This window comes from Oncorhynchus mykiss, chromosome 2 (assembly GCF_013265735.2).
Source record: "Oncorhynchus mykiss isolate Arlee chromosome 2, USDA_OmykA_1.1, whole genome shotgun sequence".
In the NCBI taxonomy this organism is placed as follows: domain Eukaryota; kingdom Metazoa; phylum Chordata; class Actinopteri; order Salmoniformes; family Salmonidae; genus Oncorhynchus; species Oncorhynchus mykiss.
The window spans coordinates 57,919,299-57,935,946 of NC_048566.1; the positions used below are offsets into that span (position 1 = coordinate 57,919,299).

Consider the following 16,648-nt stretch of genomic DNA (forward strand, 5'->3'; position numbering starts at 1 on the left):
TATACAGAGCCTAGTGACCTAGACAGCTTGGTCACTTTATCTATTCGGGTAGATAATAGAGTCCGAGAGAGAAGGAGGGAGAAGCAGTGGGGCCCATCCAATCAATCAGCAACTCGGTTACCATTCGGTTCAGGAAGTGAACCAGAACGTATTGATCGTTATTCCCCACACGGGATTAGTGGAGGGGTCTTGCCACCAGAGCCTGAACCAATGCAAGTGGGGCGACACGGGCTAACTAAGGAGGAACGCCAACGTAGACGTGAGACCAACAGCTGTCTCTACTGTGGTAGCTCAGGACATTACATCTCCGCTTGTCCACAGCGCTCGTTAAACTGCCCGGCTCGCTAGTTTTGGGAGGAATTTTAGCGAGCCAGATTCAACCTCTCAAGAATCCTGTCAGACCCCGTTTTCCTGCGACCCTGATAAGGATCAGAGCTTAGAGATGAACGCTTTTATCGATTCAGGTGCCGATGGCAGCTTTATTGATGCCGACTTTGTGGAACAGCTGGGGCTTTCCAAGGAGCAATTGCCGGAAGCCATTGAAGCAACCACTCTGAACGGCAGTAGTCTGGCACGGATCACTATGAGGACTGAACCGGTTAATATGTTGTTGTCGGGGAATCATTCAGAGTTTATCTCCTTCTTCATTCTGTCCTCGCCCCATGTTCCTCTGGTTCTTGGTTACCCCTGGCTGAAGGAACACAATCCCTCGTTTGATTGGGTGACGGGTAAGGTAACTAGTTGGAGCATTGATTGTCATGCTAACTGTCTTAGGACTGCCTGTTCTCCTGCCATTTCCAGTCAGGTCAGTGACTCTGCTCCTCCTGATTTGTCCCTGGTTCCAGAAACATATCACGAGTTGGGTGAAGTATTCAGTAAACAGAAGGCTCAGTCCCTTCCTCCCCACCGACCTTATGACGCGATTATGTGCGATTAATCTGTTTCCTGGAGCCGCCTTTCCCAAGGGACGGTTATACAGTATCTCTCGACCTGAACGTGAGGCCTTGGAGACCTACATCAAGGAGTCTCTAGCTGCAAGTCTCATTCGGCCCTCGTCATCACCTCTGGGAGCAGGATTTTTTTTTGTGAGCAAGAAGGATGGCACTCTTCGACCGTGTATTGATTATCGGGGTTTGAATGATATTACGGTCAAGAACAAGTATCCCCTGCCCTTGATGAGCTCGGCTTTCGATTCTTTACAGGGTGCTACGGTTTTTACGAAGCTTGATTTACGTAATGCTTATCATTTGGTTCGGATCAAAGAGGGGGACGAGTGGTTGACTGGGTTCAATACTCTGATGGGACATTTCGAGTACCAGGTGATGCCGTTTGGACTGACCAACGCTCCTGCTGTGTTCCAAAGTATGGTGAATGACGTTCTGAGAGATATGATTGGTATTTTTGTGTTCGTTTACCTGGATGATATCCTCATCTTCTCGAAGGAGCTTTCTAGCCACGTTCAACATGTCAAGCAGGTCCTGCAGCGGTTATTGGAGAACCGTCTGTTCGTGAAGGCTGAGAAGTGTGATTTTCACGCGCACACGATATCCTTCCTCGGTTACATCATCTCCAGGGGAGAGATCAAGATGGACCAAGAGAAGGTTCGGGCGGTTTGGGATTGGGTCCAGCCCGGTACGAGATTGCAGCTCCAGAGATTCCTGGGGTTTGCAAATTTTTATCGGTTTATCCGTGATTACAGCCGGGTGGCCGCCCCTTTAACTGTACTGACTGACGTCTTGCACCAGAAAGTTCTGTTGGTCTCCTGAGGCAGACCGAGCATTTCTAGATTTGAAGAGCCGATTCACCAACGCCCCGATTCTCTCTCAACCTGACACTTCCCGTCAGTTCGTTGTGGAGGTGGATGCGTCTGATGTGGGGGTGGGCGCCATCCTGTCCCAGCGTAGCTCCACTGACGGTAAACTCCATCCCTGCGCCTTCTACTCTTGTCGTCTTTCTCCAGCTGAAAGAAACTACGATGTGGGTAACCGGGAGCTTCTCGCTGTCAAGCTTGCCTTGGAGGAGTGGCGTCACTGGTTGGAGGGAGCGGAGCAACCGTTTGTGGTCTGGACTGACCACAAGAATCTGGCTTACGTGCAATCGGCTAAACGTCTCAACTCTCGTCAGGCCCGGTGGGCTTTGTTTTTTGGACGCTTCAATTTTTCCCTGATGTTCCGACCTGGGTCGAAGAACGGGAAGGCGGACGCCCTGTCCCGGATGTTCTCCAAGACGGAGGAGAGTGAGGCCAAGACTGAGACGATTCTTCCCCAGAACGTTGTCGTGGGAGCCGTTACATGGAGGATTGAGGAGGAGGTGATGGCGGCTCTTCGGACACAGCCCGGGCCCGGTAACGGTCCACCCGGTCGGTTGTTCGTGCCTGAGTCGGTTCGTTCTGCTGTCCTTCAGTGGTCCCACGCCAGCAAGATAGCTTGTCACCCTGGTGTTGCTCGGACTATGGCGCTACTGCGCAGACGATTTTGGTGGCCTGCCATGGGAGAAAATACCCGGAGGTTTGTTGCCGCTTGTCCTGTTTGTGCGCAGAATAAGAGTACCAATCGGGCCAGCTCTGGGCTTCTTCACCCCCTACCTATTCCCCGGCGACCTTGGTCGCATCTGGCCCTGGATTTTGTCACGGGGTTGCCCTCTTCTATTGGTAACACGGTTATTCTGACCAATGTGGATAGATTCAGCAAGTTTGCCCACTTTGTTCCCCTCTCCAAGCTGCCTTCTGCCACTGAGACGTCCGAGATCCTGGTTAGGGAGGTGTTCAAGGTCCACGGGTTGCCCTGTGACATTGTTTCTGACCGTGGTCCTCAGTTTACCTCTGCTGTCTGGAAATCCTTCTGTTTGGCCATTGGAGCTACAGTCAGTCTCACATCTGGATTTCACCCCCAATCTAATGGTCAGGCGGAGAGAGCCAACCAGAAGATGGAGTCCACGCTGCGTTGTCTTGTCTCCTCTGATCCCACCTCTTGGTCATCTCAATTACCCTGGGTCGAGTATGCCCATAATACCCTTCCTTCATCTGCCACTGGGATGTCCCCCTTCCAATGTCTGTACGGATACCAACCTCCCTTGTTTCCTTCTCAGGAGAGGGATCTTTCGGTCCCTTCTGTCCAGACCCACATTCGTCGTCGCCACCGGACCTGGCATCGGGCCAGGAAGGTCCTCCTTAGAGTTTCTGACCGGTATCAGATTCAGGCGAATCGTCGCCGTATTCCTGCTCCCGCTTACACCATCGGAGATAAGGTGTGGTTGGCTACACGGGATCTTCCTCTACGGACTGAGTCGAGGAAACTGTCACCAAAGTTCATTGGTCCGTTCGTGGTGGAGAGAATCATTAACCCTGCTGTGGTCTGTCTCAAATTGCCGGCAACGCTTCGAGTACACCCCACCTTTCATGTCTCCTGCCTCAAGCCGGTTCACCTCAGTCCTCTGTTACCCCCTCCTCCTCGTCCTCCTCCTCCTCGGATGATCGGAGGTGGTCCTGTCTACACGGTGCGCCGCATCATGGACTCCAGACGGCGGGGTCGAGGGTTCCAGTATTTAGTGGATTGGGAAGGATATGGTCCTGAGGAGAGGAGTTGGATTCCTCGGCGTCAGATCCTTGACGATGACCTGCTTCGTGACTTTTACCGCCTCCACCCTGGCGCTCCGGGTAGTCCGCCCGGTGGCGTTCGTCGGAGGGGGGTACTGTCACGAATCCCGTTTCCTGAGTCTGTTTTTTGCCTATGTTCTGTCCTGGAGAGTTTTTTTCCGGCGTCCTGGAACGCACCCTGTCTGGTTGCCGGGCAATGTAGCCAGTTGGGGTTTCTGATTACCCGCACCTGTATCCCATCAGCTATCTGCACACCTGGTCCTGATCATCATCTCTCCTCTTCATAAGCCCGGACCTGACATCCATTCCCTGCCGGATCGTTAGCCATGAACAGTATGTTGTGCCAGAGTATCAGCCTCAAGTTGGATAGAATTTGTTTTGTTGTTTGTTACGTATTGCTTGCCTTGAACTTACTTCCGTTTGTTCTGTCTTCAGTTACTCACCCGGATCATTTACCCCATTCCCGCCTGGTCGTCGGAGGATTCCGCTTCCCCATTGGATCCACCTATTTACTCCCATCAACTCACCACCACTACCCGCTACGCCACCTGGATATATCTACCCATTCACATTCACTTGTAAATAAATACTCACCTTCTTCCTACTCTCCTTGTCCTGGTCTGCTTCTGGGTTCGATTTTGAAGAAACGTGACAGTGGGCTCTTCCTTCCAGTTCCGATCCTCGTTCTATCTCTTCTCTTAACAGATAAAGACAAGAACTTAATGGAGGAACTGAGCAATTACGCTAGACTTTAGTTCTCTGTTAACCCGAGATTAATAATGCATCACCCCTGCCAGTCTTCTTTCTGTTGGTTGCAATTTAACGCTCATTGAGACATTATTGTGCTGAGCAGAAAAGGCTGGGGGCCAATTGGAAATATGTGTGCGCCGAGAAGACATATACATTTGTTTGGGTTTTGCTCTCAGCTGACTAAACATTCATACTGTGCCCTAGGCAGAACTTCTCTGAAGCGGCAATGATATTAAATTCTCAAACTGCGCCATTTGAAATGCGTGCCTCAGTGCATACACACAACACATTAGATGTTACGATCAAGACGGTAAAAAGTAACATTTGTTTATGTTTCAATAGAAAGTGTTCTGAAATTCCTGATGTCATGAAACCAAAATGGCTATTGTCTCATTCAACCATTCAATTCATACAGAGATGCTTGTAATAACATGGTACCTTATGTCAAACTTGCTGAGGGCAAATGTTTTTTTTTCTCTCTCTCTCTCTAAGATGCACACTGAAATATACACACGCATGCAAAACTACCAATTGCAAAACTACCATTCCAGTGTTTTACTTGCTATATTGTATTTACTTTGCCACCATGGCCTTTTTTGCCTTTACCTCCGTTCTCACCTCATTTGCTCACATTGTATATAGACTTGTTTATACTGTATTATTGACTGTATGTTTGTTTTACTCCATGTGTAACTCTGTGTCGTTGTATCTGTCGAACTGCTTTGCTTTATCTTGGCCAGGTCGCAATTGTAAATGAGAACTTGTTCTCAACTTGCCTACCTGGTTAAATAAAGGTAAAATAAATAAAAATGCAGACGGACACATACACAGAAAAAACATACACACGCACGCACACGTACACACACCTATTCTCTCATCCTGTGAAGGTAATCACTATTCAAACACATCACATCATCGGGAAAACACCGCACCCATCCAACCATCCTATCTTCGCTGGAAGATAACGAGGAACAAGGAAACAGAGGAGTTTCACATTTGGCCAGAGGTGTGTGTGTGTGTGTGTGTGTGTGTGTGTGTGTGTGTGTGTGTGTGTGTGTGTGTGTGTGTGTGTGTGTGTGTGTGTGTGTGTGTGTGTGTGTGTGTGTGTGTGTGTGTGTGTGTGTGTGTGTGTGTGTGTGTGTGTGTGTGTGTGTGTGTGTGTCAAATCAAAATCGGATCACATGCACATAAAGGTAAGGGTAAATAATATAAAATGAATAAATAAGAGAAATAAGAAAAGTGCCATCATTTCAATGTGCAGGGATACTGAAGTAGTGAGATATGTACATGTCAGCAGAGGTACAATAGTGGCTGTTAGCAGGATAAATAATAACAGTGTGTGTGTGAGAGAGAGAGGAAATGAAGGGATAACACTGACAATGAACCAATCTCAGAGAGAGAGCGAGAGGAGAACATAAATTCCACAGTGACTTGGCCGTAGATCCACTCTCTATTCCCACATCCTCTCCCTCCCTCTCTGGCTCTCGCTCTCTCCTGGGACCCTGTGCTTGGGGGTCTGTCTCTCCTCTTTCCTGTGGGACAGAGCCATGGAATTCACCTTGAACCCTTGCACATCCTGACTATGATTATAACCCTAGCACTACACCTTGCCAGATTTTATTCTATTGTTAGAATGTGATGTATGTATGGGCACAATGTGTAATGTAGATGGGCTCCATTGACAGCATCTATTTGGTCTATATCTACAGTACCAGTCAATAGTTTGGACACACCTACTCAGTCCCCATCTGTACTCCCTGTTCACCCACGACTGCGTGGCCAAACACGACTCCAACACCATCGTTAAGTGGTAGGCCTGATCATCGACAATGATGAGACAGTCCACAGGGAGGAGGTCAGAGAACTGGCAGTGTGGTGCCAGGACAACAACCTCTCCCTCAACGTGATCAAGACAAAGTTGCTATAGGAAAAGGAGGGCCGAACAGGCCCCCATTAACATCAACAGGGCTGTAGTGGAGCGGGTCGGGAGTTTTAAGTTCCTTGGTGTCCACATCACCAACAATGCATCACCCCTGGTCCAAACAAACCGAGACAGTTGTGAAGAGGGCACGACAAAACCTTTTCCCGCTCAGCATCCTGACCGGTTGCATCACCGCCTGGTATGGCGTTATCTGACCGTAAGGCGCTACAGAAGGTAGTGCGTATGTCCCAGTGCATCACTGGGGCAGAGCTTCCTGCCACCCAGGACCTCTATAATAGGTGGTGTCAGAGGATAAGCCCATAAAATTGTCAAAGACCCCAGCCACCCCAGTCATAGACTGTTCTCTCTGCTACCGCACGGCAAGTGGTACCGGAGCGCCAAGTCTAGGACCAAAAGGCTCCTCAACAGCTTCTACCCCCAAGCCATAAGACTGCTGAACAATTCCTATAATCGCCACCGGACAATGTACATTGACACCCCTCCCCCCTCCCTTTTGTACACTGCTGCAACTCGCTCTTTGTTTGTTACTTCGCCCCCAACTACATGTACAGATTACCTCAACTAGTAGCCTGTAGCCCTGCACACTGACTCGGTACCGGTACACCCTGTATATAGCCTCATTATTGCTATTCTTATTGTGTTACTTTTTATTATTACTTTTAATTTGAGTCAACTTGGTAAATATTTTCTTCTTCTTGAACTGCACTGTTGGTTAAGGGCTTGTAAGTAAGCATTGTAGCTCCCTTCAGTAACCACGAGCACAACCGTTCCTTGATTTTAACTGGCGGCTTTATTCTGTAGTTTTAGTCAGAATTATCACCTTCCGTGAGAACTATAAAGTAAATGAAAAATACAGTTAAGCACACTTTTACAACCTTATCTTACGAGTGACTTATTAGCTTGGTATAACTCTGAAGTACTTACATACATAACAGTTTAACCGGCGTTATAACGGGTTCAGATTAAACACATGAATAAAGGAAAAAATACCTCATTGGCTGCTTATTACAGATTGGAGGAAATCAAACTTCACACTTATTATTCCTGGCATGAATTCACACTTCATCCTAACATACACTCTTCAACCTTTATGAACTACACCCGATGACATGAAAACTTAGCTAACGCAGCGCAGGATTGCCTTCCCTCCAAAAGTGTGTTGCTACAATAAGGATCCCCGTTACAACAGTATTAGCTACGTAGTTCCGCTTGTATTATCATTTCCCCCGCACAGCGGACACGTAAACAATTCAAACAAAAAACAACGACATAACCTGTAAGTCTAACTGTCAGTTACAATCATTTCACAGTAAAGTCTACACTTGCTGTGTTCGGCGCATGTGACAAATAAAGTTTGATTTGATTTGACCTCAAATTAACTTATCCACTGCAATCACAACTGATTGGCTCCACAACGCATTAAGAAGGAAAGAAATTCCACAAATTAACAAGGCACCCCTGTTAATTTAAATGCATTCCAGGTGACTACCTCATGAGGCTGGTTGAGAGAATGCCAAGTGTGAAAAGCTGTCATCAAGGCAAAGGGTGGCTACTTTGACACTTTTTTGGTTACTACTCTGTGTCTCACAAAGCCATGTCGGTTGGGACCAAAAATCTCAAATTTGGACTCATCAGACCAAGGACAGATTTCCACCAGTCTGATGTCCATTGCTCGTGTTTCTTGGCCCAATCAAGTATTTTCTTATTATTGGTGTCTTATTATTGGTGTCCTGAATCACGCAGTCTCCTCTGAACAGTTGATGTTGAGATGTGTCTGTCACTTGAACTCTGTGAAGCATTTATTTGGGTTGCAATCAGAGGTGCAGTTAACTCTAATGAACTTATCCTCTGCAATCAGAAGTGACTCTGGGTCTTCCTTTCCCGAAGCGGTCTTCAAATTTCTTGAAATTTTCCAGATTGACTGACCTTCATGTCTTAAAGTAATGATGGACCGTCGTTTCTCTTTGTTATTTGAGCTGTTCTTGCCATAATATGGACTCTTTTATCAAATAGGGCTATCTTCTGTATACCAACCCTACCTTGTCACAACACAACTGACTGGCTCAAACTTATTAAAGATGGAAAGAAATTCCACAAATGAACTTTTAACCAGGTACAACTGTTAATTGAAATGTGTTCTGAAGCTGGTTGAGAGAATGCCAAGAGTGTGCAAAGCTGTCGTCAAGGCAAACGGTGGCTACTTTGAAAGATATATTTTGATTTTGTTTAGCAACTTTTTTTGGTAACTACATGATTCCATATGTGTTATTTCATAGTTTTGATGTCTTCACTATTATTCTACAATGTAGAACATAGTCAAAATAAAGAAAAACCCTTGAATGAGTAGGTGTGTCCCAACGTTTGACTGGTACTGTATGCGTATTTCATGTGTTGTGGTGATAGTGCAGCTACGACGTTGAAGACACATTTCCCTTAGGGATAAAGACAGTCTGGTCATGGCTTTGTTTTGTCCTACAGCTGTGCACCACCACCCCAAGAAGGACTCACGTAAAACCCCCCAAAAAAGAGAGTCAGAGAACAGTTCATATTTTTGTAATGTTTGCATTTTTGTCTCATTTTCACAAAACAGGTACAGGGGAAGGAAAAGCCTTTCAATGGAACCTGAGGTATTTTGCGTCAAGCAGCCTAAGGTATCAGGATTTTCTTTTCAAAACTTACCTAAACTCATCAATGTTCTTAGATACGTTGCTATTTACACAACATAATAATAATTATATAATAATAATAATAATAATAATAATACATCAATACCAACAATTATAGCAATCGGGACAGCCTGCATCTTCTCTTAACATGTTTTAAAATAATTATAGCATCTTTTAAAAAATAGAGAGAGTAGAAGGAAAGGCTAGGAAGAGAACTGAACACAGGAAATCCAGGTCTGACCTTACAGCAGCACAAAGGTATAGGTCAAAGGTCAAAGTTCGCCATAGAGAAAAGATAACCGAAGAAAAAGAAAAGAAACACATATACGTACATCATAAATAAATAGACAATCTCGCACCAGGAGAGCAATAGCATTCATTCATTCACCTCTGAATCACAACAAATCCATTCGAGTTTCATCCCTTCCATTTTGTTTTTTTTATCATACCTTTGGAAAACAAGAGTGAGCGCGATAGAGAGAGAGCGAGGGAGTGAGGGGGACATGCATTGTGCTGATGTGCCAGCAGCTGTGTATCCTGCTCCGGGCTTGGCTCACTGAAAGATCCCCTGAGAACAAACGAAAGGTGGCGGTGTATCTTCGTGTGTGTGGAGGGGGTTTGTTTCAGCTTTGGGCTCCTCTCACATCCCAAAACTGTGTAATTAATCCTGTGTGTGTGTGTGTGTGTGTGTGTGTGTGTGTGTGTGTGTGTGTGTGTGTGTGTGTGTGTGTGTGTGTGTGTGTGTGTGTGTGTGTGTGTCTGTCTGTCTGTCTGTGTGGAAACTAACCAACAGAATGAGTCTAGCACTCTTAGGTGGATGTCTCTAATATTGTCAAAATGTGTGGATCTACTTGCATATACCAGTAGTTGTTGTCCTTAGCCCTCGAGAAATCAACAGTCCTTCCTACAATAATGCTGCTCTTTAGAAGAGCACAGGGTTTAATAAGGTTCTTCAGTCTCCTCACACGAACAGTCTCCCAGTAGATAACCCTAATAACTGTAGGAGCCCACGATCACCCCAAAAAAATAACGTCATAAATACACACAACTGAAGAGTCGACACAGTGAGCACAAGACGTGGAAAATATGTATTTCAGCGTCTTCTCAATGTCTTTACAAGCCAAAATACATGTTTTGTACGTCTTTTCAATGTCTTTCAAACGTGTTGTGCTCATAGGGAAGTAGCTAGAAACCCCTCAGATGACTGTTTTTCACCATACCACGCGTCTGGTTATATCACCAGGGGTTAGAGCGTGTTGGTACCCTTAGGAAGTGGATGGGATACTTGTTTTTTGAAGAGAGTGACAGAAAAGTGCATATTAATGTCAGATGAAACCCAAAATACATCACTCTCCCTCCAAATAATGAACATCACATATTGCTTGCTTGTAGTTGTGTGTGTGTTGTTGCATGTGTATGTGTTTCATAAATACCATTCAACAAAAACTGAGATTAACAAAGGAAAAAGTCCACAAAACATGATTATTTCTCATTACCAGAATGAACAGATAAAATAAATTAAAACTATGAGAAAAAAAATGTTGATTAAAAGTCCATTAAAATTGCTATATATATTCATATAGTATTTGTCTGTCTGTCGGCCAGCCACTCTGGAGCATGCTCAGTAGAGGCTGGGAGAAGGGGGGGCATGGGTGGGGGGGTATACATAGGGGGGTGGGGTGTGTGGAGGGAGACATGCGTGTACAGAACGCCACTACAGGGAGGTCGTAACTTAGACCTAACCCCTCCCCTCCCCTCCCCACCGCCCCAAACCTCAGTCACGTCACACCGTTTAACACTGGAAACAAGGGAGCAGAAGAGGATTGTGGGGAAAATACACTGTCAGTCTTTATCGGTCACTATGAGTCCTCGTGGACCATGCTGGGCTGACACGCCAACATGGAGGATCCTTCATTGTTTTGATGCAGTATCACCGGTATAGTCACTTAGTAGACACTGAATGGTATCTCACTGCAGTGTGATGTGCTGTGTTTCTGGGGTACGTAGCGCTTTCAGTCTTTTTAATGAATGGTGGGGCAGACTGAGCCATGCTGGGGTTCACTGGGGCTGAAGTCAAGCTTTAGGAGGAAACCGCTTGGCTATACGTCTCAAATGACACCCTATAACCTAACTAGTGCTATACTTTTGGTGACATTTGTTCAAAAGTAGTGCACTATATGGGGGATAGGGAGCCCTTTGTGACTTGCCCCAGGGTCCCTTTTTGTCTAGCTGACACCATACAGAGGAAATAGTTCATAGTTCAGTGTCAGGCCCCACAGCCTCCATCTTCCCCAGAGTTTCTCTCTTTAGAGCTTTGTTTGGTAGTACTGTAGATGTACAGTAGTAGTAAATTGACAGTTGAACCTCATGTCTCGTCACAAAAACTCTCTGTCCATTTGTTTGTCTTCTCAGAGTTTGAGTCTTTAACACGGTCTGCGTAGGGATTATAAATCACCCCCCCATGTCCTCCCCCCTCAGGTCCATTTGCCCCCCTCCCTGGGCGAGCAGGTTGTGGTCCGGAGTCCGGTTTGTCAAGATACCTCGATGATCTCCACGCTCCCGGAGAAGCTAGACTGCTTCCCAATCTTCCCTAACTCCTCCCGGGAACGTGTCTCGGAGATGCCCTCCTCAAACTCCATCTGACAGCTGCGCCGCTTGAACTGCTTGTCGTTGCTGTTGGAGCCCGTCCCGTTAGCAACGGTCGTCGAGGATGATGACGACGCTGACGACGACGCCGTTTTGTCCCGCGGCACTTTCTCCCGTAGCCGCACCCCTTCGCTACACCCGAACGCCACGTACGCTGAGCTGCTTCCGAATCGCACTTCCACCCCTCCTCCACTGCCGCCTCCGAGTTCCATCCCTCCTTCCCCTACCTCTTCTGCCCCAAAGTACCAGGGGGTGTCGGTGGTAGGGGTGACTGGGGTGGTCGCCTGGACTGTGTCTCTGTGTTTGGTCCACATGGTCCCAGATCCCATGGTGGGCAGGGAGAGAAGCATGGAGCCCTTCAGGCTGTCGTCCAGGCTGGGGCTCTTGTGGACGGGCAGGGAGCGTCCCAGAGCCAGGCTGAGGGACTGGGGGTGTGGGAGGTAGGAGTGGACCGGGGAGTTGCTTGTGGATCCAGCTCCACCAGATCCAGAGCCGTGCTTGGCTTTCCTCCTGGGCCTGGACAATGAGGGACCTCCAGAGCGACCGCCCCCTTCACTGGGACCCCCGACGCCGAGACCTCCGATGCTACCGCCGCACCCCGGGGAGGGGAAGGGCGACTCGGCTGAGCCAGGGCTGTCCGGGGCAGGGGAGAACTGGGGACAGATGCCATTGACAGGGGGGCTGTCCAGTTTACACAGCTTGGGCACATCCTCGGAGTGTGTGGGCGCTGCCAGGCGCGGGCAGTGGGGGCTGCTAGGGGAGTACACAGACTTGATGTCCAGGGAGAAAGAGCGCTTCAGCCGGTTGGTGTCCAGGATGCGCTCGGCTGACAGGTGGAGGCCGTTGAAGCCCTGCTGGAGGGAGGTCGGCGAGGGGAGTTTGGGTTCTGAAGGGGTCGGGGGCTCTGCTAATGAAAAGTCATGATGACCGTTGATCTCTGAACCTGTGCTGACCCCGTTGACCTCTGAACCCTGGGATTGACCTTTGCCCTCAGAGGTCTTGTCATCCGACAGCGCTTGGAGGAGCCGCAGACCCTTCTCGAACTCCAGCAGCTGGCCCAGGAAGTTGAAGTTGGGCGATATCGAAGGCCGCCGGTCCTTCACAAACCTGGTTAGGGGGGAAACAAGTGAGCGAAATGTTAGTTCCAGTTAGAGTTGGGGATCCAGTTGCAAAGTAAAGCAAAACAAATATTTTGTAAAGTTCCTCCAAGCTACTTCCTGTGTGAACCTAATATTGATTGTTGGGTTGCATGCAGGGATACTCTGTGATTCTATCTCCTTCCCCAGAGTCAGGTGAACTCGTGGATACCATTTTTATGTCTCGTTGTCCAGTATGAAGGAAGTTAGAGGTCGTTTCGCGAGCCAATGCTAACTAGCGTTAGCTAGGAGATACCCATAGACTTCCAGTTATTGCGCTGACGCTAGTTACTAATTGCGCTGGCGCTAGTTTGCAATTTCCTTCAAACTGCACACAGAGATATAAAAATGGGATCCATTGGTTAATTTGACTCCGGGGAAGTAGATAAAGGGGCTCATCGCCAAAATCCTGAAGTATCCCTTTAAGTAGCAGGTTAACCCCCAGATGAACTGGTGTGAACTAACTGAAAAGATGATCCTAGGTCTATGTTCTCCAGACAACACCGCTAGTTCCTATTGTACACTTTTGTACAGTTCCTCTGGCAACCATAACAATTTCATTTCTCACGACTGGGGAGTAGAGTTGACTGTCTAGCATTTCCTCAAACACTTGAGTCGCCTTTTTAAAAGACGGGGAGAGTGTACCTGTAGGCGTCATCCGATGACAGGCCCATTGTCTTCATGATGTATGCGATGGCGATGGTTGCCGAGCGTGAGATTCCAGCCAGGCAGTGCACAATGACTCTGCAGTTTGACACCTTGGCTTTGTCTGTTGGGAGGGGGAACAAACACGTGTGAACACACACAGCTGTACACAAAACCCAGGAACAGTTAGTCAGAACAGAGAGTCCCGAGAGAATGGAAAGCCCATTGAAAACGATCCGCCACTTCCTGTTCAGCACTGGGGGTCGTCGCCATGGCGATTAACATGGCTTCGGGAGTGTCGCTATTGATGCAGTTTATTGTACGTGTTCAAGTACCACTTGTGAAAGCAAGGAGAATTGTATGGTGCTGTACATTGTGACTGTGATATTTTGAATATGAGGGCTGTTTCACTATGTTGTGTGACATACACTACCGCTCGGGCTACTAGCGCATATTACCGTTGCATATTCTCCCGCACATACAAAAGACACACAGGGAATCTTGACTTACCAATGAATTCATTGGTTTTCTCCAGCCAGGGCAGTAGCTTCTCGCAGTAGTTGTCGTTGACAGGGATCCGCATGAAGTGGCTCTCGCTGATGAAGTCAGGCTTGGGACAGGTGTTACTGGCATTCAGCACGTACGTGATGCCATTCTGAACCATCAGGTCCTACAGACAGACACGACGAGAGACACAGGTGTGGGGGGGGGGGGGGGGGGGGGGGGACTGTTAGGAAAGGCAATAACAAACCAAAAAATTGACAGCAAAGGTAACACTTCATATTTCTGCTCACAGTCCCTCTACTCCGATTCAGAGTGTTCAATAGTCACATGTATTGGGGTTGCGGGTGCAATTGCAGGGTACATGCAGGACTAGTGAAATAACATAATGGAAATGGTCATGTAAAACAATATGACTATAAATAGCACTACAGACACAGCAACAACTGTGGCCGTGATGAATGTCCATATTCCCCCCTTCTCTGCTACGGGCTCACCTGGTTGAGGACGTCTTTCTGCGATCCCAGGTAGAGGTGTGGTAGGATGCGTGTGGGGCCTACGTTAGCTACAGGCAGGCAGGGCTGGGATATGCTCATAGGCAAAGCTGGCTTGCCCTCACACAGCCCGGGGAAACAGGAGGAGAACGCAGCAAAGCCCCCTACAGGAGAAGAGAGACAGAGGAGAAAAATATCAGTTATACTATACAATACAACTTTCCCCCAAAATTGGCAAAACGTTTGGGCGCCACTGCGTTTGGTTCAGCCGCACCTACAGAACTCACGACCCAATACACAGCATCTCTTGGTGCACTGAATCCCCTCATGTTACAAACGTGTGTTCCAACAACCTCGCCTAACCATTTGAAACTGTGGACATATTGTAGACAGCAGTTGGAGCTAGAATGCGAGATAGTGCCTCAGCTCCCAGATCAGTAGGAACAATGTCTCTGCCGCATCTTTGACTGGGGGTTAGTTTGGCTGCTGGGCGCCGAGGAATGTGTGTAGCTGGCCCTTTAAGAGCAGGCGGATCCACTTTTGGCCTGTGTGTGCGTTAGTGTGTGTTAGAGACTGTGTGTGTGTGTGTGTGCGGCTCTGTTTCCTGCATGAGCTCATGTCCTGTAGCAGAGAATTGCGTCAGGGCTGGGGAATGAGAGAGGCCACAGGTGCAGGGCCAGCACAGAGGCCCAGTAACATCCCCCCCGACGACCGCGCAGTACACGCGCACACAGACGCACACTTGCACGCACACAGCATACAAACGCACACACATGCGCGTCCAGCGTGCACACAACCGCGCAGTGCACAAAACACACAGACACACACACACACACACACACACCACAGTCGTTTGTACAAGCCTGCATACACATGCAAAACCACACAAAGACAATCTTACACAATCTTGCTCACTCTCGCTTTCCAAGTCTGACTCACACACACATGAACAAACACACACTCGCTCATCATTACTCTGCATTACCACGGTTGTATAACTTCTGGGCGGGGCTAAGGGGGGAGGGGAGGGGGGTGAATGACCTCGCCGAGCAAAAGAAAGGTGGGAGGGAGCGAAGAGAAGGAGGGAGAGATGGAGGAGTGCTTCAAGGAAACCCTGAGCCCCAGCCCAAGGATTAGAACCTAATCTAGGTTCAGCCCTGCCTGCCCCAATCTGGCCTACTGCCACACACACACACACACGCACACACACCAAAGTGCTGCTGTGCTGAATATGGGTCGTAGCGGAGTCAGTGTGAGCAGAGTGTATTCTGACCCACTGATAGGCAGGCAGACATAGGGCTATATCTGGCGCCCGTCTCTTTAAGAGTAGAGAGGATTGGGAGGAGGGCCTGCCTGTTTCCAGCTATTAATGGCAACCCGGGCAAAAAAGATGACATCACCTCTCCACACGCAGTCGGGCAGGCAGAAAGAGAAACAAATGAAGAAAGAGAGGAACAGAAAGAGTACGCTCTTACTATGACTAAGGTAGTCCCCCCTTCCCTCAATTAGCACACTTCCTTTCAGCAGCAGTCTACGCCTGCACAGATATAATAACTTCTGGAATATTCCTCACTCCGAGCCACCCCCATCCATATGCACTTTATTCACACTGCATAGAACAGAACAGTGGAAGGAAGGAGGGAAGGAAGGATCTCTTTCAGGTTGTTCTTTGAAGGCTATCTTCCTGGTTGTGCTCATGCTCTCTCACTCTCTCTTAGCTCCTCTGACCGAGGAAGGAGTGTGTTCCTGAAAAACAGGAAAACCCCCACGTCACGTTAAGAAACATTTCCTTTTTCATTTAAGAGGACATTTGTCAGAGAGTTGTTGAGAGGATCAAGTCAGCATGGGACAGTGGGTGTTCAATAGCTAGTGCTGCCTTCGTGCAAAATGACCTACTCTCCTCCTCAGGTACAGAGAGCAGAGATAACACAACAGGATTGTGTGCCCGTGGGTCTATTGAGGGCTATTACGTTTCAGCAGGGTTATGTCAACACCTATCAAACACACACACACCACTGAGCTGTCCAAAGGTTTTACCGTGGGCCTGTGCTGCGTTCGTTGGCTCTCAGTCAGCACTGATAACACACACTCACTCACTGTCACCGGTCACCTGACCTTCAGACTTAATGTGGCTATGGCAATCACACGGGGACGATGTGGCCCGACCGTTGGGCCTATTGTCCCTGGGGTGCTGTCACTATGGGAAAACTCACCATGCGCCCACACACACATATACAGAGTGCCCTCATACACACACTCTTGAGAACCTGATG

The 16,648-nt window shown here is 48.1% G+C and overlaps 1 protein-coding gene across 4 annotated transcripts in view; it reads right to left on the bottom strand.

Moving 5' to 3' along the window:
* Window positions 1-8,824: 8,824 nt before the first annotated feature.
* Window positions 8,825-16,648, bottom strand: part of dusp8a (dual specificity phosphatase 8a) — a 66,567-nt gene continuing 58,743 nt past the window's right edge. For all 4 annotated transcript variants that reach the window (XM_036951707.1, XM_036951727.1, XM_036951716.1 and 1 more), the window contains 4 exons: window positions 14,379-14,539; window positions 13,891-14,050; window positions 13,381-13,504; window positions 8,825-12,706 (listed from right to left, as the gene is read on the bottom strand). In XM_036951707.1, the coding sequence (XP_036807602.1) occupies window positions 11,485-12,706; window positions 13,381-13,504; window positions 13,891-14,050; window positions 14,379-14,539 (1,667 nt within the window). In that variant the 3' untranslated portion in view covers window positions 8,825-11,484. The remainder of the gene's footprint in view (window positions 12,707-13,380; window positions 13,505-13,890; window positions 14,051-14,378; window positions 14,540-16,648) is intronic.